The 21,594-nt window shown below is 46.7% G+C and overlaps 1 protein-coding gene across 1 annotated transcript in view; it reads left to right on the top strand.

Annotated features, from left to right (window-relative positions):
- The window catches only part of LOC119457757 (uncharacterized PE-PGRS family protein PE_PGRS54-like), a 95,800-nt gene that overhangs the window by 20,508 nt on the left and 53,698 nt on the right, over positions 1–21,594 (top strand). Inside the window, exons 7-17 of the mRNA XM_049670431.1 lie at positions 1,417–1,473; positions 3,625–3,858; positions 10,813–11,118; positions 14,763–14,834; positions 15,867–15,929; positions 16,724–16,780; positions 17,412–17,465; positions 17,721–17,774; positions 19,085–19,147; positions 20,492–20,536; positions 20,995–21,069. Coding sequence (XP_049526388.1) covers positions 1,417–1,473; positions 3,625–3,858; positions 10,813–11,118; positions 14,763–14,834; positions 15,867–15,929; positions 16,724–16,780; positions 17,412–17,465; positions 17,721–17,774; positions 19,085–19,147; positions 20,492–20,536; positions 20,995–21,069 — 1,080 coding nt within the window. The remainder of the gene's footprint in view (positions 1–1,416; positions 1,474–3,624; positions 3,859–10,812; positions 11,119–14,762; positions 14,835–15,866; positions 15,930–16,723; positions 16,781–17,411; positions 17,466–17,720; positions 17,775–19,084; positions 19,148–20,491; positions 20,537–20,994; positions 21,070–21,594) is intronic.

The raw sequence follows: 21,594 nt of genomic DNA on the forward strand, positions 1-21,594 counted from the left end.
TCAAGTAGTTGTGCATGCGTCCTTCGTTTATTGCTATGGGCAAGGGAAAATGAACACCTCCATCGAATCCCACTTTCCCACAAAAGAACTTATCTCTGTCAAGGCTGTGACCTATACAAACCGACTACATGAAATGTCGGAACAAGAGTTGGACGACAGGACTTTTTTTAAGTTGCTTACCGAGATAAGTCTTCTGGTCGAAGCATTTGCGCCGGGCAGATCTTTTCTCCTCCCATTAACCTCTACCACTGCCCATCCATACGAAAATCCTTCTTCAAATGTGATTGTGTAGTTCACATGCACTTAAAACGCAATGCTGTGATAAATAACCGCACGTCAACTCTATGTATCTGTCTTTCTTTTCTTTTTTAGACCATGGCATGGGTTTAGGTGGTGCAGGAAATGGCTTTTCGTGCACCTCAGATCAAACATCCTTACAAAGGAAGGCCGTCCTGCGATGCATGCTAGCAACTTCGCAATAAATGATCTCAGGACGGCAGAAAACTAGGTTAGGTGATGAAGTTAGGAAATTTGCAGGCGCAAGTTGGAATCAGATAGCGCAAGACAGGGGTAATTGGAGATCGCAGGGAGATGTCTTCGTCCTGCAGTGGACATAAATATAGGCTGAATATGAATAGCATGAAATGGCTACGCCCCCTGCAACTTACCCAGCTTGCTTTGAAGTGGGAAACAGCAGTTATACTTAGTTCATTTGTACCTGTAGCTTAGTTTCACCTTGTGGCAAACTTTCGCAAATGGAAATAAATTTTATACGGCAGCGTTTTGGTGCTCTCAGCTTTTCTCTTCCTGCAGAGTTTTTTTTATCGCGCGCGCGCGCGCGCGCGCGTGTGTGTGCGTGTGTGCGTGTGTGCGTGTGTGCGTGTGTGCGTGTGTGCGTGTGCGTGTGGTGTGTGGTGTGTGTGCGTGTGTGCGTGTGTGCGTGTGTGCGTGTGTGCGTGTGCGTGTGTGTGTGTGTGTGTGTGCGTGTGCGTGTGTGTGTGTGTGTGTGTGTGTGTGGTGTGTGTGTGTGTGTGTGTGTGTGTGTGTGTGTGTGTGTGTGGGCATTTGCAGTCTCATTTCTTTCTGTTCCCATCTTTTGATATTTTAGAACGTTCTCACACATCTAAGAGTGACATTGATTGTGTTTATATTGCGGTGGAGCACTTTTAAAGTATTAGGAATGGTTTTCGTCTTTCATTATTATTATTTATAGGCCCTCATGGGGGCCCCGTGGCGCATACTAACGAAACATGGGTACAATCACAGCCGATACAGCAACCTGAGCATTGAGAGCAGAGTAATACAGGCCTTACTATACGTCATTGCTTGCAGAAACAATTTCTTTGGGAGTGACATCGAACCGTCAAGCGTATATAGCATATGCACAGTTGATGCCCTTTTTCTTGTCCTTCGCAGGGTCTTCAGCAGGGACCGGTGGGGGAATATCATCGGGTGGCTTGGGAAGTGGTGGTGGTAAGTCTACTTGGTGACTCCTTGCCTAAATTGCAGAACGGACCTTATAGGATATCTAAGAGCACAATTTCTCTGGTACAATAGTCAGGCTACCTCAAAAGTATTTTCACTAAAACTGACATATACCTAACCGAACCCAAACGTTCTTAGAAAATTCGGCTATGAGCGATATCGATAACAAAGCATTAAGTGTCACGTAAAATGCCATTACGGCGTTTGTGTTAGGGGGCAAGTTTATCAAGGGGCAAACTCTGAATTCCTTATTCAAATATATCTCAAACACAGACATAATCTTAACAGGAAAACTTTATACTAATTCAAAGGAATTTTAACGCATTTAAGAGAAGAAGCTGAGTTCTACTGACTCCAAGAAGCGGGATATTGTATTTAGATCTCAACTTATGAACAAACGTTGCCGAAAATCAGCATTAAAGAAACGAAGGCCCAATTCACAAAGCTTTTCGTTCCGAAGTTTTTTCTTGCCGTTTACCGGTTGCCTTGGCTGACACGCCCAGCATCCGAATTGGATAGATTTCTTTCTTTCGTACGTTTCTAGCGTAAGAGGTTTTGCGGGTAGAATTCCTCAACCTGTATGTTAATACATCCATTACGCAGTACCAAAAACTCATATGACAGTTCCGTAAATCACGTCCGCTAAAGCATCTGAAGCAGACAAATGTGATATGGAAGTCTAGAGCTTACGTGAAATTGTTACTCTTCACGAGGCTTTTGCAAACGCCGTTATTCCAAATCAGCAGGATATTACAGGGCGGCGTATATTTCGTCAATTTTATCCCCTTTCGATGTTTCAGAGGCGTTTTACAGAAATCTGATATCCTCAATTATTGCTGTGTAAACGAGCTGTAAACTTAATATTGAAGTTTTGGGAATTTCCGTTTTCATGAGTAGTTCTTCAAAAATTGACGACCTAAATTAAAGTTCTACTCCTTAAAGCCAATATGTTGAAACTATTTCTTTTAAGTGCCAAGAATCTTAGCATATATCTTGTACCATGGCTGCCGAGCTAAGTAATTTCTATATTCCATGTATACAAAGGTGATCCAGAGGTATGCTTCTCCTGAGTTGCATAAACGTCAGCAAAAATATCTTGAAGTACTCCTTCCTGTACAGTCGCCTCTTTACATTCTTTCGTGTATTTTGCATTCAGCCGTACTTTGGCATCTACACATGAAGCGTTGCATAATTCCCATCGTGCACTTTCACGGACACAAATCTTGACTGGCAACGATTAGTGGCTGAAAATGGTGAGCTGCGCTGCGCGATCACTTTCTTGCTGCAGCGCTGTTTACGACACGATATGAACATGCCGTTGCAAAGGACTCTAAGCGTAGCTGTGGCTATGAAGTGGGGTATCAAGCATCGGAGAAATTTATCAACTTCGGATGCGTTTCAACTGCATTTTCTATTCCTGGAATTACGTGATGCAACAGCTTCATCAGTTTGCGGAAGTTTTCGTAAATATCAAATCACCCATAACTCCGAATATGCCTCTATACTTAGATAACACCATGCCTCTTGCTTTTGCTGGCATTCTCCATATTTCTTGTAATTTCATTTCGTCGCTAGCAATCAGGGGCGTGGACACGGTGGGGAGCACACCGGGCAAGCGCCTCACCCCCCCCACCCCCCCTCCAATCCCTCTTTGTAATTTTTATGCACCAGGATTGCTTGCACATAATAATGTTGTGTGGCAACATCCGCCTGCCCCTCTTTCCTCTCCCGCTCGACGGCGAGGGGATTATTGGAAAGAGCACGTGCGAGTCTCCGGACTTTTTGAAAATTACGCTGTTCAAATTCAAATATACGGGACTCTAAAACCCAATGGACTCGGCCCGATGGCTTCATTTGATTTTGTTCTTGATGGTGTTATAGCTTGGTGCCCCATGGCTTGTAGGTTGAACGCTCAGACAGGTTAGCGCGATTTATAAAGCTGTTACCAGCCATACTGAGTACCGTCAACACCGTCAAACCATGCTATTACAGATATCGCATGCCAGCCACCCTCCTTCCCTGGGTATTTTTGCAAAACGTTTAACTATTTGCCGCCTAATTTCTCTGCCGCCACCTGCAACCATTAATTGCGGTGTTGATTCTAAAGCAAAATTTCTTCGTCATTTTTTACTGTGATAGGTTCTTACGGTGGTGGCCTAGGTGGTGTCTCGAGTAGCGGCTTGGGCAGTGCCTTTGGAAGCAGCTTGGGCAGTACCTTGGGCGGAGCCGCGGGCAGTCGCTTAGGCACTGGCATGAGCACTGGCATAGGCAGTGCCGTGGGCGGTGCCGTGGGCGGTGCCGTCGGTAGTGCCTTGGGTGGTGCCATAGCCAGCAACGGGGGAGGCATGTCAGCTAATTGGCCGAGTGGTGCAGGTAAGTGCGTATATGTTACCTACTTAAGGGAGTGTGGCAGCTACAATTCAAGTGGCACTTATATGAAGTTTTGCGACGGCAGAAGAAAAAATAAAGCTTGTACGCTGAGTTGTGGTATTCCCAATAATTTTTTTTCCCATCGGGCGCGAAGACATTCATTGGAAGCTCCAGTGCTACAATTCTTCCTGTGTGAAAAGTTCTATCATGTGGCATCACTTCGCCGCGGAAATTTTATACCGCGATTTATGAGGATTATTTTAGTTTGATTTTTCATAAACTACTCCCCTTGACGGTTGATTAACACTGGCTGCCATATTACAACCCAAGCAAAGTTGCTCGAGACGTTCTAAATACGCTACTGAATGGCGCCGTAGACGGCCTAAAATAACAATCTGACTTTGAAATGACGTCCCTCATATAACCTCGAAACCACAGAAACAAATTTTGTCAAATTAGAGACCCAAAAGTATTCTTTATTGAAATTACTTGTCCCATTATCTTCTTTTTGGTGTAGGGAACTTTCGTTTTTTTTTTTTTTTTTTTCGTTTCGAGTGATGCGATGCAGGCGTGTACGCACGTATTCCGCGAGAAAGAAAATATTACGATCCTTCCAACACTATCGACTGCAACGTAGACGCTTCTCTTTCACATACTATCGCAGCTGTACCTGGTGTCACCATCGCACTTCACGACACGCTTTCCTTTACATCCACCGCTGCACCCTGAATAACCTGCTCTAACCAAACCTCCCACCTTATTAATTTCACTCGCTCTTGCCATCTCTGCCTCCTCGCATGCGAACTAGCAGTTCCTTCCCCCCGTTCTTGTGGGTTAATTATCATATTTGCAGTGATTCAATGGAAGCAATTCGCGCATGCCGCCTTATCAAAGATGTGCTCAACAACTTTTGCTGTGACTTTTCAAAACTTCTGTCTGCCTCGGTCACGACCGTGTAGAAGCCAGGCCAAGCGGCTATTGCCGGTAATTGCACGATCATCTCGCCAGCGAAACTTGTGTGCGGTTGTTGGTAATTTCTTGGCCTTCCTCTCCCATCTCAGATAAGGCTACAGATTTATCTTTAAAAACGCATAAAACATCATTACTACGCAATCCACTGACACTGAATTCAGGCAGTATCTACACCACACCGTCGAGTAACGCCTGGGACAGAACCCTAACGACTACAAGCCTGGACGCCCAGGTGCGGGCTATCAAACGCGCTGAGGAGGTAGCGGCCAGGCACGACCCGACAACCATCTCCTCGTAGGAAACCGACGGTTTTCCGAAATAAAGTTGTTTACTACTATTACAGCACACCTTCAGCTTACAAACTCACACACACACAAGCTCAAAGCCACATAGAATAATACATTCATCACACAACCATCAAATCTTCCTACACCTCAAATCTTCAAATCTTCTAGAAGCACACCGCATGGCGCACATTCACCGACTACAGCGAAGCAAGACAGGCCGTTGGATCCTAGACCGCATCGGGCACAAAGTATCTCCAACGCACAACGATCCTGCCACCGTTCCCCCCAACTCAGAAAGAGGTTCCTCATCAAGCCACTGCCAAAGAACATGCTGGCAGGTCATCACGATGGCAGACGGAAAGCAAGAGCTCAAGCCCTGCACAAAACCCACGGGTCCAACTCCGAAGCAGCATACGTCGACGCTGTTCAATATTCCTTGCCACATAACACGTACGCAATCAGCGTAATTAGCCTACCCAAGATCATCAACAACAACGAAAACAACCAATTTACGCCCCGAGCAACACCAACAAGGACGGCCTCTCCTGTCCGTGCCCTCAACTCAGCGGAGGCAGAAGAGGCGGCCATTGCCCTCGCTTCAGCAGCCGGATTTACAACCATAATCAGCGACTCAAAGACCGCCATATCCAACTTTGCACGTGGAATCGTGGCCCCAGCCACGCCACGAATACTGCATCCCCTACTCTCCCCTAAACACCAAGATAGTGAAGAAGAACCCACCCCAATTGAATTGATATGGGTCCCGGCTCACGCAGGGAACCCAGGGAACGAGGTGGCCCACCAGTGTGCTCGAGGATTCACCAGCCGAGCGGTGGGTCCCATCTCTGACCCAGGGGACCTGGTCAGCGAGCCACTGACCACATACCATGATATTGCCCAATACTACCGCCTCACAAGACGGACAAAACCCCCACCTCATCCCAAGCTCACCAAAGGACAAGAAGTCACCTGGCGCCGACTCCGAAACACACTCCTTTCCCAGCCCACAAATATAGGCAAACTTTTACCCTGACTTGACAGACCCACACTGCTCATTATGTGGTTCCATAGCCTCTCTAAATCATATTCTCTGGGGGACTGCAGAGAAGATCCCCCCCCCCTCCCACCAGATCTCCTGGCCGCTCCCTCGCCTGAAGCGTGGGAAGCGATACTCATGGAACCCGAACCTGGAGGTTCAACTTCAGGCCATCAAAAGAGCCGAGGAGGTGGCTGTGAGGCATCACCTAGTAGCCACCCCTCACTAAGCCAAATTAGCAAAATAAAGTTGTTTCCTCCTCCTCCTACACCGTTTTCATACTTTACCATCCTGCCCTATTGCCCTTGTCTCCACACGGACATGGAACAGCGCCTGTTCACTTGCCCCACAGTCTACTGGGTTGCCCACAACCCAGTCTCTTACGTACTACCGGGAGCGGCTGGCTTCGTCGGCTCACGTGAATCAGTTGGCTACAGCTTATTCTTATTGGAGGAGGACGTTTAAGGCCTTCATCATCTGACATTGTACAAACTCCTTTTTCTCTCTCCGACCACTGCTAAAGTTCTATTTCTAACGTGCTATTGATCTGTCGCCTACCTTTATCGTGTAGTAATAGTGCACCATAAAAACACGTCAGGTGTTTTAGTTTTCTGACCACAATTTTTTGGTCTTGTCGTGCTTGTGCGCTCACCCCCGCAAACAGCACGTTTGAATTTTCATTCCCTAATTTTAGCCGATCTGACCCCCCCCCCCTCCCCCTTGCCAGCTAGAGGAGGTCGGCACAGTCACTTAGGTGTTCCGACTATTCTGACAATAGTTAGAAGTGTTTCGTGGAGTACTTTTGACTTTCATCCAATTACCGAGTATTCGCGCAGCCTTATTCAAGCGATTTTCACAGCACTGCACTGGAATGGGTCTGTTTCTTTTGCGGTTAGCGTTTCGACTTAAGGAAACTGCCAGCAGTACCGTAACACTGCCTAGTGCTTCTGTTGTAGAAAAATTTGTAGCTCGCACTCATTTAGGAGCGAGCGCCTGTTATATGAATTAAATAAGAGGCACTGCGTGACATCTTGAGTGTGCATATATATATATATATATATATATATATATATGTATATAGGAACTTGGAGGTTGAGGACGCACGTACGAAAAAAACCGGTACTTTATTTCCAACGTTTCGGCCGGGGTCCGGCCTTCAACTACCGGTTCCCGGCATAACTTCACTTCATATATATATATATATATATATATATATATATATATATATATATATATGCACACTCAGGATGTCACGCAGTGCCTCTTATTTAATTCATATCACAGGCGCTATATATATATATATATATATATATATATATATATATATATATTCTGGCTATGTTAAGGAAACCACGGTAGGAAAAGGGCTAGGATGTAGCCGTATGTACAAAGTACTTCATCTCCTTTTCTACACTCATCTGATCTTGTAGTTGTCACTTGAATGAATATCGCATTCAGTACCATACCAGCCCTGCAATACATTCAACGCCGTCACCATCTTGTTGTTCTTATTCTTGTTGTTGGTGCAATGACCTGACGCAACCCACTCTGTGGGATCGGCCATGAAACGGGCGGTGCAAGCTCCCCAGACCAAGATGCGTGCATATTCTCAATTTTTCTTTGCGCTCATACAGCAATGAGCTCACTGTTGAATTCTTTTTGGTAGAAAAAGTACTTTCCTCTGGTTAATGAGTTATCCGCGAATTTTGTTTAATCACCACGCTCAGGCAGTTCCACATTTGAGATTTGAGAAATTTTACTTTCACTCAATTAGGTATAATTGAGCAGCATATATTCTAGTAGATAGACATAAATACTCCAGAAAGTGAAGGACCCGTCGCGTAGGCTCAGTCAGCTAAGGCGTTGCGCTGCTGAGCACGAGATCGCGGGATTGAATCTCGGCCGCGGCGGCCGCATTTAGATGAAGGGGAAATGCAAAAACGCCCGTGTGCTTGCGTTTTAGTGCACGTTAAAGAACCCCAGGTGGTCAAAATTAATTCCGGAGCCCTCCACTACGGCGTGCCTCAAAATCAGAACTGGTTTTGGCACGTAAAACCCCAGAATCAATCAGTTACACATTTGAGATAGTATAATAAAGAGAACTGGCCCATCTATGCAAAAATAAAAGCACTAAGACCACTACATTATTAGCTCATATCTTCGTCAGCCGACGACTAGAAATTAATTAATACAGTTGGCAAATAAATCATAGGGCACAGCCACAAAAAGAAAGATAACAGAAACATAACAGACGAGTAGCGGATAGTACTGTCCCATCTCCGAATAGCGCACGAAGTCTTGAAATCAACGCAAATAAGCGACACAGCAATAAAAAATCTGCGCAGCGCTCGCGAAACGTGCCCGCATCTTTTTGTACTCCTTGCAGTTTACTAGAGATTTCTTCATGCATTAACTGCCGTATAAACTGTCGGGATACTGAATTATAAAAAAGAAAAGGCGTGATTGCTTTCTGTTTCGCATCACAGTGTAACTTTAGAACAAATTACTGCACGAATAAAATTTGGCTTTGATTTCTTACACAGCATCATATTATGAAGACTAAATGCTGCAATGCATGAAACATCTTGTAATATATCTGTCCCATCACTTCGTTTACAAGAAGCTTTACCACGAAAGCAAGTGACATTTTCAAATTTTGCGTCTAAGGCATGTGAAACGCACAAACATCCGTTTATTGGAACATCTCAGACAATCCGAGACAAATTATTTGGAATTTAAGATAGAACGTTACCACTCTGCACATTTTCGTCAGCAGGATTTTGATTCCGGGCATTCACTTTGCAGAAAGCGCCAAGGAATGGTTACCTTTAAAAATGTGCTGCTGAGCTCTAAACTATAATGCCGCTCTAAAAGCTTATATTGCAATGCTCAACATTGCCCCAAAAGGATGCCTAAGATATGCGCACAGGACTTAATTGTTAACAGCTGACATGAACTTAAAAGTTTCGAGCGAGTTTCGAAAACGCTGTGGTTGCATATTAGTGATATACTTCCGAGTGGCGCAAAATACATCAAGTTTGTTCGATTGAGCGCCCTTATCTATGCAGCTAACAATATCGCAATACTTATATGTACTGCGGAGTTATAGGCATTAAATTCTGTGTGTCAAGCATTTTTCAAATATCGGGAATTTTGCCAATCTGCTTTCGCCTTTATTTCCCTGCACAAATCATTGATTGGCTCCCAAAAGTCGGTTCGCGCCTTAACTTTTCGTTCAACTACAAGTAGGTTCATTCAAATAATAAAAAGTTTGCTGTTGAGCTAGAGTGCTCAAATTGAATCTGAAGCGAATATCGAACAGCATAACGTTCGCTCGAATATTCCAAAATATTGAATATTCGCACAGGCCTAAGACATTGACATCGTATCATTTGAACCTCAATCTACGCCCACTTTGACTTCTTTAGCTTCGAGCTTCGACACTTGGTTGAAAAAACTTTTTTCCTCCGGCCGCCAGTTCGGGCAATAGTAACAAGGCACTTTCCAATGTGTTATTGAACAGATTCTCCCTAGAGGTTTATTGTCTGCCATGTTTGTAAATACCTCTGGACTTAATTGTTTCCAAAGTTTGCAAATACCTTACTGTCTCTCCTTTTATTATTTCGATAGAAATTATATGGACACTTCAACCGGATTTCTGCCATCGGGGTCGCCGTCGCCGTGAGGTTCCGTATAGATTCCAAGGGTGATAAAATCGTCGCCGCGCACCGTATGCGCGAGTGAAAGCGCGCGGGGGACGCGCGCTATCACCGAGAGCGAACGCACGGCGGAAATAAAACGCGACCGTCGCGCGAAAGGCCGGGGGGTAGGGGAGGAGGGACGCGGGGCCACGCTGTGCTACGGCACCAAATGCGTATCTTCCAACCGTGCGCAAGGCGAACTGGCAGCGCAATCTCCCACGCGACAGCAAAAAAGCGGGAAGGCAGCGCGGGAGGGAGGGGGGGGGGGGGGGGCAGCTTCTACTCTGCCAACAAATACGCTTGCAATGCATGGCTGTGGTGGCGGTCGCCCGCACCGTCTCTTATCTCCACACGGCTCCGACCTTTGTATGCGCTGTGCATTCGCCGCTCAGTTTCCGTTGAAGTGATAGACCGCACGATTCTTCGCGCGCTGCGGCGGCTGCGCTTGCTGCCAGCGTTTTGGCAGTCGTTGTCTGCGGTCATTCGGTGTGATCTATTCATGTTTGCTTGTGCGCGCTCACACCACGCTTGTCAATTCAGTAAGAAAGCGAATGCGTCCAAGTTTATGCAGCCGATAAAACTACTATCCCTACTCCGAATAGCTCTCTGCTAATTTGCTATCGCAATTGATGCTTCGCCTCTCGGACGAAACTGCGACATTTTTTTTTACTTCCCTTTCGATTACTCCAGTTTGTCTATTCTCACTTTCAACTACCTTGTACTTGGTAGCCAACTTTCGTCACGTTTTCCTCCATTCTATTTTGCCGCCTTTGCATATTTCTGCACTTAAGCCGCCCATTTCCGTGTTCCTGAGTCTTTCTCGAGAACAAATTTTGCCTTGAACAAAAATTTGCTTTGAAAATTTTTGTTTTGAACAAAAATACTTCTGTAAGTTTTGTAAAATGTTCGACTATTTTCTGCCTAATTTATCTGCCTTTTTTTTTCTATTTTACTGTGACAGGTTCTTACGGCGGTGGCTTTGGTGGTGCATCGAGTAGTGGTTCAGCCGGTACCCTGGGAAGCCGCGTCGGCAGTGGCTTGGGAGCCGCCGTGGGCAGTGGCTTGGGAGCCGCCGTGGGCAGTGGCTTGGCCACTGGCGTGGGTACTGGCTTGGGCACTGGCGTGGGTGCTGGCTTGGGCACTGGCGTGGGAGCTGGCTTGGGCGCTGGCTTGGGCGCTGGCTTGGGTAGTGCTGCGGGTAGTGCCGTGGGTAGTGCCATAGCCAACAGCAGAAGAGGCTCCTCAGCTACTTGGCCGAGTGGTGCAGGTGAGTGCAGCTGTTCCCCACCTAAGGGAGTGTGGCAGCTACAATTCAAGTGGCACTGATTTAGTTCAACCTCATGTACGGTGGGGAAAAAAAGTTTTACTTAGCATTCTTATTTTGTTCTTATTGAGCACGACGGCCACTACTCAAAGCGCACCGCTGCAGTCGTTCTTGCGTCGAAAGTTAGATAACGTGACGTCGGCCCGTCCCGCTGAGACAACGCGCGCGCCAGTTCCGTCCCACTGTCCACGTCGTCTTGCTCATCCGTGTCGTTCTGCGCTTCTGAATGGAGACGAACTTTCGGCTGAAATGAGGCGCTCGCGCGGAGCAAAGGCCGGCATGTCTTTCAAGGCTAGACCTACCTACAGCCAAAAACATCCTCCTCCCCCTCCGTGAAAGACAGTAGACAGAGGGCATCTTTCAATCAGACCTCGGTGAAAGTCCACTAGTCCTGTGCATTTCCGAACTTTCCAGTCGATTTCTGCTCTGTCGCTCCTGTGTAAGTCCCTGGAGCAGCTCCACAAAATCACCATCAGATCCGCAGAGGTGGCTTTGGCTTTCTGCCCTTTTTTCCCCTTCGTAACCAGCCCTCTTCGCGGGGCTTGTATCGAAGCATTCATCATTGCTTGGCAGAATGGCGGTCCTCAGCTTCCTTTCTACTTTAGCTTCATATGCGTATGATCGCTTTCTAGTCTTCTGACTGTCGTCGCTAGCTCTGCCGTCTCCTGTTCTAGAGGGTCTAGTCGTGACCATAGCACAAATACTACAGACGAGATCCGCCCCCTCTGCTTTCTGTCCCGCCTCAAACCGCGTTTCTTCCAGTGGAAAGCGACGAACTCAGTAAACGCACGTTAGCGCGCATCTTCCTTATGATCTTTTTCGGTCCCCATCGTATAAAAGTAACGCTACTTGTAAAAAAGAGACAGACATTACTTCTGCATAACAAAAAAAAATTACACCATCTTCCCGTAGGGGAACCCTGAGTAGTATGCGAAGCAGCCATGGGGTCCCGACTCAAGTTCCCATTAGTTTTCAGATCGGCCTGTCGCCACTGCCCTTTCGTGGCAGCGGCTCGAGCCCTCTTCTCCGCGGCGCTGTCCACGGCGCTGACACTGACGTTGACCCTGGCACTGTCCATGGCACTCAACGCGGCGTTGTGGGAGGAGCATGAGAGGACGAAGTGAATGATGATGAGTGGGCGAGGCACCGGGGGATCATTCGGGCAAGACGCCGGAAGCGTTCTCCGGAAGCCGGAAGCTGGCTTCCGGAGAACGCTTCCGGCATTTTGCCCGAAGCGGAACCGGAAGTGGAAGCTGAAGCGGAACCGGGAGTGGAAACGGAAGCGGAAGCAGAAGCCGGCTTCCGGAAGCCGGAGCTTGGCGTACATATACTATACATATACATACAAGGAGAGGAGGGGGAGGAGGATGTGCATGCGCAGTGCGGGTGTGGACGCCGCACGGCGGATGGAGGGACGGACATCCTCGACCATAAGCTGCTTCGCATCTAAAAAGAGACAGATGCTGAAAACCATGAGCAAAAACCATTTCTATAGCATGAACAAATACCTATAGACACCAAATGTCTGAAGAACTGCAGCAACTCCAAAACGCTTTGGAGTACAGCTCCAACTTCGCTGCGAACGGACATCTCCTTCATCATCATCATCACCATCGTCAGCCTATATACATGTCCACTTCAGGACGAAGGCCTCTCCCTGCGATCTCCAAGTACCCCTGTCTTGCAATAGCAGATTCCAACTTGCACCTGCAAATTCCTAACTTCATCACCCCACCTTGTTTTCTGCAGTCCTCGACTGCGCTTCCCTTCTCTTGGTATCCATTCTGTAACTCTAATGGTCCGCCAGTTATCCATCCTACGCATTGCATGGACTGCCCAGCACCATTTTTTTTTCCTAATGTCAATTAGAATATCAGCTATCCCCGTTTGCTCTCTGATCCACACCGCTCTCTTCCTGTCTCTTAACGTTAGGCCTAAGGTGTTTCGTTCCATCGCTTTTTGTGCGGCTCTTAACTTGTTCTCGAGCTTCTTTGTTATCCTCCAAGTTTCTGCGCTATATGGTAGCACCGGTAGAATCCAATGGTTGTACACTTTTTTTTCAACGACATTGGTAAGCTCCCAGTCAGGATTTGGCAATGCCTGCCATATGCACTCAAACCCAATTTTATTCTTCTGAATATTTCCTTCTCCTGATCAGGGTCCCCTGTGACTTATTGACCTAGATAAACGTACTCCTTTAGAAACTCTAGAGGCTGACTGGCGATCCTGAATTATTGTTCCCTTGCCAGACATTATCTTGTCTTCTGCATATTAATCTTCAACCGCACTCTTACACTTTCTCGGACGTCCCCTTACGACGGTGCAAATCGGGATACTTCTCTTTTCCTTGAAAAAGCGACTTCTGCTTGTTAAACTCAAGCGAGAGTAAATTAAAATGTGAAAGCCATACTTGCGCAGGGCAATATAAACTCAGGTAAAGAAGTCCCATTTCCTAGTGCAGCGAAATAAGGAAAAACCTTTCGACCATTTTCCCTCAACCTTAACATTTGTTAGCTGTGGAATATGAAATAGGCCCGGATTCGCGTGATAAACAAATTATTATTGCGATAGCAATTATATGGACACTTAAACCGGATTTCTGCCGTCGCCGTGAGGTTCCGTATAGATAAAATCTTCGCCGCGCGCCGTATGCCCGAGCGGAAGCGTGCGGGGACGCGCGCTATCACGGAGAGCGAACGCCGCGGGGGTATGGGAGGAAGGGAGGGAGGGAGGCGGGGCGACGCTGTGCTCCGGCACCAAAGGCCTATCTTGCAACCGGGCGCAAGGGGAACTTCCCACTCAATCTTCCACGCGCCAGCAAGTAAGCGGGAAGGCAGCGCCGGAGGGAGCGGGAAGGGGGGGGGGGGGGGCGCACTTCTACTCTGCCGACAACCGCGCTCGTCGCTCGCCCGCACCTCTCCACACGGCTCTGACTTTTGTATGCGCTGTGCATTCGCCGCTCAGTTTCCGTTGAAGCGATAGACCGCACGTACCTCGGCCCGCTACGGCGTATGCGCTTGCTGCCAGCGTTTTGACAGTCGTTGTCTGCAGTCATTCAGTGTGGTCTATTCATGTTTGCTTGTGCGCGCTGACACCACGCTTGTTCATTCAGTTAGTAATAGTCGGGCCACATTTTCCAACGCACGCTACACATGCAATGCTGCCCGGATCGGCAGTGAAGCGCTACAGGTGTGTCCCTTCGCACGCGCTGCCCACGGGAAGCGCTTCTCATCAACACCACCGTTTCACACGCGCCTTCTCGTGGTCATCGAGTCTCTCTTCACGTTGGTCTACTTACGCCGCAGCACACCTGCTTACTTAATCAGCTCATGTTTACTACAATTCATACTGCTACCAAAGCCGCTCACCTTACTTCGTATGACATTGCTGTGTTGCTATCGCATTCATTGCTTCAGCCTTAGGGCGAAACTGTGACATTTTTTCATTGTCTAACGAAGGACATCTACAGTGCATTTTTACTCTCGTGTACCTCTTTGTACTGGTCCACTTCTTAACCAGTGATGTCAGCGTAGCAAGTGCGGCAATTCTATTTATCGATTTTCTTAAATTTTTTTCTGCTATATCAGCTTACTGGACATATACCTCGGGAGCCGGTAGTGAAGGTCTGGAAGGTCTAGGAGGTGTGTCTGGTGGTACTGGTGAGTGTTTCTCGCACCAACAGCCTCCTTTAGAAGATGCCTGCCGCGTGAGCCGAGAATCTGGTTCCTGCCCGTCTCCTCTCTCTTCCTCTCCACCGGGGTCGATCGGCTGCGAGCGCTAGCTGCGGCAACCGCTCCAAACCTAAATCACGTGACCCTGCCTCCGAGATTATAGAGGCGTCTGTTGCGATCCCCGAGGCAGGACCCGCGGTCTCTCGTCAAGCCATTGGTCGAGCGCGTGCCAGCCTCGTAATCATCACTTCCTCCGCAACAGGAAGTAGGCTCGGCAGCGAGCGCCGTCTCTCCGCGACTACCCTGAACTACGGTAACCTCCGCTCCAACGGGAAAAACGAGCGACGCGGCAGGCATCTAGTAAAGGAGGCGTTGCTCTCACCTACGCACCTTGTACATGCCGGCTGCCGTAATTCAAGTGGCCTAGATTTCAAATACCCTTATAGCGGTAAGCAAAATAAAGCCCGCACTAAGAAATAAAGCTGAAAACCATGAGCAAAAACAATTTCTACAGCCTAACCAAGTACCTATAAGCACCAAATGTCTCAAAAGCAGCAGCAACTCAAAAACGCTTTGGAGTACGGCTTCAACTTCGCTTAGAACGAAAGTTCCCTTAGAACGATGTCAAACGGAGTTTTCCTTGGAAGAGCAACCTCTGCTTTTGCAACTGAAGCGGCAGTAAATTAAGATTTGTAGGCCATACTTGCGCAGATCATTGTGAACACAGGTGAAGAAATCCCGTTTCCCAGTGCAACAAAATTAGGAAAAACCTTTCCACCGCTTAATTTCCTTCAACCTTAACGACTTCTGGCTGTGGATTATGGGTTACGTCCGAATTGGCGTGATAGCCAAGTTATTTCTTTCGCTAACAAAGGACATCTACAGAGCATTTTTACTCTCGTGTAACTGTTCATACATGGTGCACTTCTTAACTAAAGATTTCAGCGTAGATTGGGGGGAGGGGGGGGGGGGCTTTTATCTTTTGCTATTTTAAATTTTCTGTTCTTTCCTCCATATCAGGTCTCAATAGAAGGTACTTGGGAGCTGGTAGTGAAGGCCGGGGAGGTGTGTCTGGTGGTACAGGTGAGTGCTGCTCTCACCTGCGCACCTTGTAAATTTTTTTTATGGTATTCGCTTGTAACCTTGTGGGAAATTAGATGTCGGATGGCCAACACGCTATCGAAGCTGTTACTCAATTGAAGCGGTTCGCCTTAAAGCACTAACCATTGCAGCGAGTACAAATGTCGAGCTTCTTGTGGGCAAAAAAGGAGTAATGTGTGGGGAGAGTTTCATGTTTTGGGTTTAAGTAAAAGCATTGGGAATAGTCATAACATACTCGCTTTCTTGGTGAAAATGTATCAAGCGTAGTCGTGTGCTCTACACATGCACGTGGTCAAAAAATAGAACAGCATTCTTCGCAAACAGCCATTGAAAACTTGGCTTGAAACAATTTCCACAGCTCGTGGGGTCAGCAATTTGTAAATGCCCATTTTTTTCTCTAGCCTAGTGATTCTCACTCTGGCAAACAGAAAGTCAGGGTTAATTTTCATACAATTTATGCTATTAGTTTGGGCTCTCTCAAATTCGGCCATATCGTCAAATGCATCTTTTTTTTTTTACTTCTCATTTGGTCACAAGGCTGGTCCGGTCTTTTTCACACGGCAACAATAACGATCATAACCACAACCGACATAACCGGCATTCACCATGCCAACGCGAACTTGTCCCACACTTTTAAGGCTGAGGGTGCAGATACGCTTCACCATTGCTATCTAAAGGCTTCGGCAAGCATTTTGCCATGAATTGCCACTGTATGAGAAATAATTCTTCAGTAATTTAATTCTGGCGATACGGAACATTGCCTTTCTCTTTTTTAGGATATCTTGGTGGTGGTGGCCTTGGAGCTGCCGGAGGATCACGTGGAGGTAGTGCAGGTTAGTGCAGACCAGACTGCCTTAGGTGATTTGACAATATTGAATTCCTAGGAATGTTCATCATCATCATCATCATCATCATCATCATCAACAGCCTATATTTTTATGTCCACTGCAGGACGAAGGCCTCTCCCTGCGATCTCCAATTACCCCTGTCTTGCGCTAGCTGATTCCAACTTGTGCCTGCAAGTTTCCTAACTTCATCACCCCACCTAGTTTTCTGCCGTCCTCGACTGCGCTTTCCTTCTCTTGGTATTCATTCTGTAACCCTAATGGCCCACCGGTTATCCCTCCTACGCATTACACGACCTGCCCAGCTCCATTTCTTCCGCTTAATGTCAACTAGAATATCGGCTATCCCCGTTTGTTCTCTGATCCACACCGCTCTCTTCCTGTCTCTTAACGTTAGTCCTAAGATTAGTCGGTGGAAAATTCTGCACCTTTTGCAGCTAACACAAACCCGTGCGCACGTCTAGTGCTCACGTGCAGGAACATTTTCCCACTGCTATCTGAAGACTTCTGCAAGCATTTCATCTTGGATTTCAGCTGTATGACAACAGTTATTATGACAACAGTTATTTTTCTCCACGCTAATCTTGTCAATGCTGATCTTTCCCTTTCCATCTGTTAGGAACTCTTGGCGGTGGCTTTGGAGGTGGCGTCGGATCTCTTGGAGGTAGTGCAGGTGAGTGCAGATCCCACCACCTTAAGCAATTTCACAATACTCGATTGCTCGGACTGTTACTCAGAAAACATTTTTGCACTTTTGTGAACTAACACGAGCCTGTCGCGGACTTTTAGCGCTCAGAGGCAGTCCCATTTCAGAAATGCTATCTAAGGCCTTCTGCATGCATTTTCTCTCCAATTTCAACTCCATTACAAATCATTGTTCTGCCCAATGATTTCATCAATGCTTCATGTTTCCCATTCTTTCTTATAGGATCTCTTGGTGGCAGCCTTGCATCTGGCGGCGGATCACTCGCAGGGACTGCAGGTGAGTGCATTTAGCACCTCCCCACACAACTAGCAATACTGAATTACGAGGAGAATTACTGTTATACAATGTTCATGCTTTGGGTTGGGAATGCGCGTGCCCCAAAGTCAGTGATAAAATGAAAACCAGAACTCATTTGCTTATTGAAGCACTTTAAAACGAGGCGGTTACAATGACTGATTCTACCGCACAGCCTGTTTAAGGTTGTCCCCTGCTGACTTCCTTCTAGAATGCAAAGAAATCTACGTCAAGCCTCATTACAGTGGTGTCACGACTGTCCACTTAAGATCGAACATGTACCTATTTCCGACCCGTTTTTCCCCTTCAAAGGCAGTCAAAGGCGTTATAGGCTTGCGCTACCATTTAATAAAGCGAAGCTTTCTATGTCTCACTGATTCGTCTGTGAGCGCCGAAAACGCACTGCATGACAGCCAACTTACACATCTTGTTTGCGCATTTGCGCAGTCAATAAGGACGGCGCACGACATACGTATCGTAGAACACTACATATTACATTCGCAGTTGTACCGATAAGAACAATGGGAACTGCAACGCCACGCTACCCAGACTAACTGTATATATCTGCATTGCATCACGCGCGTCACGCATTGCATTCCCGGCCGTCACCATGGGTAGGTCGCGGGTGCAGCGCACGGCAGAAGAGGCTGCCGTACGCAAACGTAAGCGCCATTGTGCCCGTAGGGCCGATCCCGTGTATCGGCAACGGCAGAGCCTCTGATCGTCTACCACAGCGATCACAAGGCAATACTGTGCAAGTGTAGAGTCGTCCATGAAAGTGTGCGTGCGTGCGTGTAATGAACGGCTACATGATCAAAAATAAAGGCTACGCAGCTTAACCAAATGCGTATTCACTCAACTTCAACGTTGAAAAAATAGAATCCTAAACAAGCAATCAAGTCACACATGCATCGCATCGGGTCGCTCAGTATTTCTTGGGTTCGTTGCGTGGTCGTTGGCTTGGGACTTTGATTCAGTTTGCATGGGAGCAAGCTTCGCGTTCAAACATTTTTCTTTAAGAAAGGGGCTTTGGTTTATCTCACCTCGGCCATAATGTTAGGGAGTTCTCGGGGGTCTTCTTGACATCCACGCATGAAGGCCTAGCTAATGGTAACACTGGCGGGTCGCCACACCAGTAGCGTGGATTAGCGAGACGTCACGCAGTCTACGCGTTTCGTTCGGGAGCTTGGTGGTAACTCTCGCGCACTGCAAGTTGATTTGTGCTTCTGCAGTGAGGTAAAGGTCTGTTTTTTCTTTTTTCCTGTCTTTTTTTTTTTTGCTTTATGCTTCAGGCTCTCTCGGCGGTAGCTTGAGTGGTCGTGGAGGAAGACTGCCCGGTTCGTCGGGATCTTGGGGTGAGTGCTGGTGCAGGCAATTTAAGAATGAAAAACACTGTCCGTACGTAAACAAAGAAACATACTCCGAAAGTAATGTGTTCTCACAGCGCTGATGAACTTAAAGTCTGGTTTGCTGAAGTAAATTCTTTAATAAGAACAAGAAGGGTGAACAATCTATTTCTTGCAGGAAGGGTCACTTAATTGAACCACAAATTCCGGCAGAAACCGCCTCGTAATTGTCGATGTTATTGTGATTAGCATTCAAGCAATTGGTGACGTCCGTGCCGAAATGCGTCACGCTGCATGCATGGCGGAGCCGGACAACTCTCTCAAACTTCCTGTAGGACACGCTGCGCCACCTAGCAACTACCCCAAGAAGTCGGAGTGTGAATATATATTTGTTCATAAAATAAACACAGAAAACAAATGCACAGAGAATAGATATCAGAGGACTCAGGCATGACTTAAATCAGGCATAGCCGGCTACACTATAATCATTCTATGCGGTACATCTGAAACAAGCGAAATCCTAATTACGCCACAGATTACCACTCGGGCGGAATGTGCTTCGCATGCAGCCACCATTCAGTCATCTTAACACTCCAGCGCAGTTAATGATAATGATAACGATGTTGTCAACCAGCCCTTTCAAGTGCGGCGATGGAACATGCCCCCATACTCCCTCTTTAAACGATTCTGGTTGATTTCAATTTCTTAATATGTTTAAACAAAGAAACAGTATCAACTGCAAAAGGTTCATGTTGTTACGTGTTATCTCTTGATTTGCGCCAAGAGCCTTTCAGTCGTCTTTCGGAAATCTCCACAGCATTTTAATTTGTATTTCCCCTACTTTGCTTAAAACCTAACCCCTCGGCCAAGCCTACTGCTTACACATTTGCCTATAGATGCTTACACCCACATTCGAGAAAATAATGCTCCGTAGTTTTTGCACCATTTCATTTATCTCTGAAAGGCCCTATAGGGATTTCCTCCATCAAGCTATATGGTTGCAGTCACATACTCGGGTATTCAAAGGGTAGTTCGAGAATACTCGTAATTTATTGCGTAACAGGTCTATCATCAGTATAAATTCAAATCAGAACAAAAATAACCAACTACAATGCCCCTTGGGCATACTTCCTTCCTATAAGGCAACAAGGAAGATAATATCATCCAACAAAATATTATTCAAATTGGTTATGTTGTTCAAAAGTTAACTCTTTAGCCTAGCACCCTCCTTTATTGCCTTCATTTAACGAGCGCTTGGCCTCTTCTAAATTTTCTGAAAGTTCGTACTTAAACTGGCGGCATTTCTCAGAGTATGATATGAAGGATCTATAGATTTTGTTTTCGTTTTCTTAGGTTCTATCGGAAGTACTCATGGTGGTGGATCAGGTGGAAGTTTAGGTGAGTGCAGAGACCATCTCTTTACTACTTAAGAGCAAGTAGTACAGTCGAGGGTTTGTAGCTGTGAAGTGCGATCAGTTATGGCAGTTGCTCAAATGGAAGCCTAGCCGAAGAATCTTGAAATTACTGTACAAAACGACCGGTGCAGATTATAGAAAAGCCAGTAAACGAAATGCAGCTCTCGTCAATGAGTATGAACAGCTTCTTTTTTAAAGCAATCAGAAGAAGGCACATTGTTAATTTTTCCTCAACCGGTCGCTCAGGTGAAAGTTGTCGCTTAGGCGGCTTCCACGGTATAAATGCACATATCCTGTGTGTGTCTGGTACTTGCCGTTGTTCATTAATCACCGCAACCAACTTCCCAGCTTCACCAAATACATATAGAAAATATTCTCTTTCGTCATTTTGGTTTCCGGCAGTGGTCAGTCAATGCTGACCTTTCCCTTTCCATTTGTTAGGAACTGTTGGCGGTGTCCTTGGAGGTGGTGTCGGATCTCTTGGAGGTGGTGTCGGATCTCTTGGAGGTAGTGCAGGTGAGTCCCACCTCCTTAGGCAATTTTACAATAGTCAATTGCTGGGAGTGCTACTGAGAAACCTGTCTTGCACTTTTGTGATCTAACAAACCTGTCGCGGGCATTTAGCGCTCAGAGATACGCAGAACATTTGTATCCCCCCCCCCCTTTTTTTTTAGCTACTGGCAGGAGTCGCTACGCGCTCGATGCACGATAAAGTGCCAAGGCGCTGAAATGTGAGAATTCAGTCCAGAGCAGTTACTCAGAGAACAGCCAGCAGTATAATTTTGTACACCTTCCACGGAACATTGGATGCACGATAAAGAGTAGCCAATAAACCAAATGAAGCAATCAGAAACGAACACGAACACTCTTACCCTTGGGAGCAATAAATGCAAGACATATACGCTATATTTCTTACCGCCGTAATCTCAAACGATACTCGACTCGAAGCTGAACCTACACTGAATCAACTTGATCACAGTGTGACACCTCCACTGCAGAAGATGCTACGCATCTCAAGTACAGTCGTGGAGTGCCAAAGTA

This window comes from Dermacentor silvarum, chromosome 7, assembly GCF_013339745.2.
Source record: "Dermacentor silvarum isolate Dsil-2018 chromosome 7, BIME_Dsil_1.4, whole genome shotgun sequence".
Lineage (NCBI taxonomy): Eukaryota > Metazoa > Arthropoda > Arachnida > Ixodida > Ixodidae > Dermacentor > Dermacentor silvarum.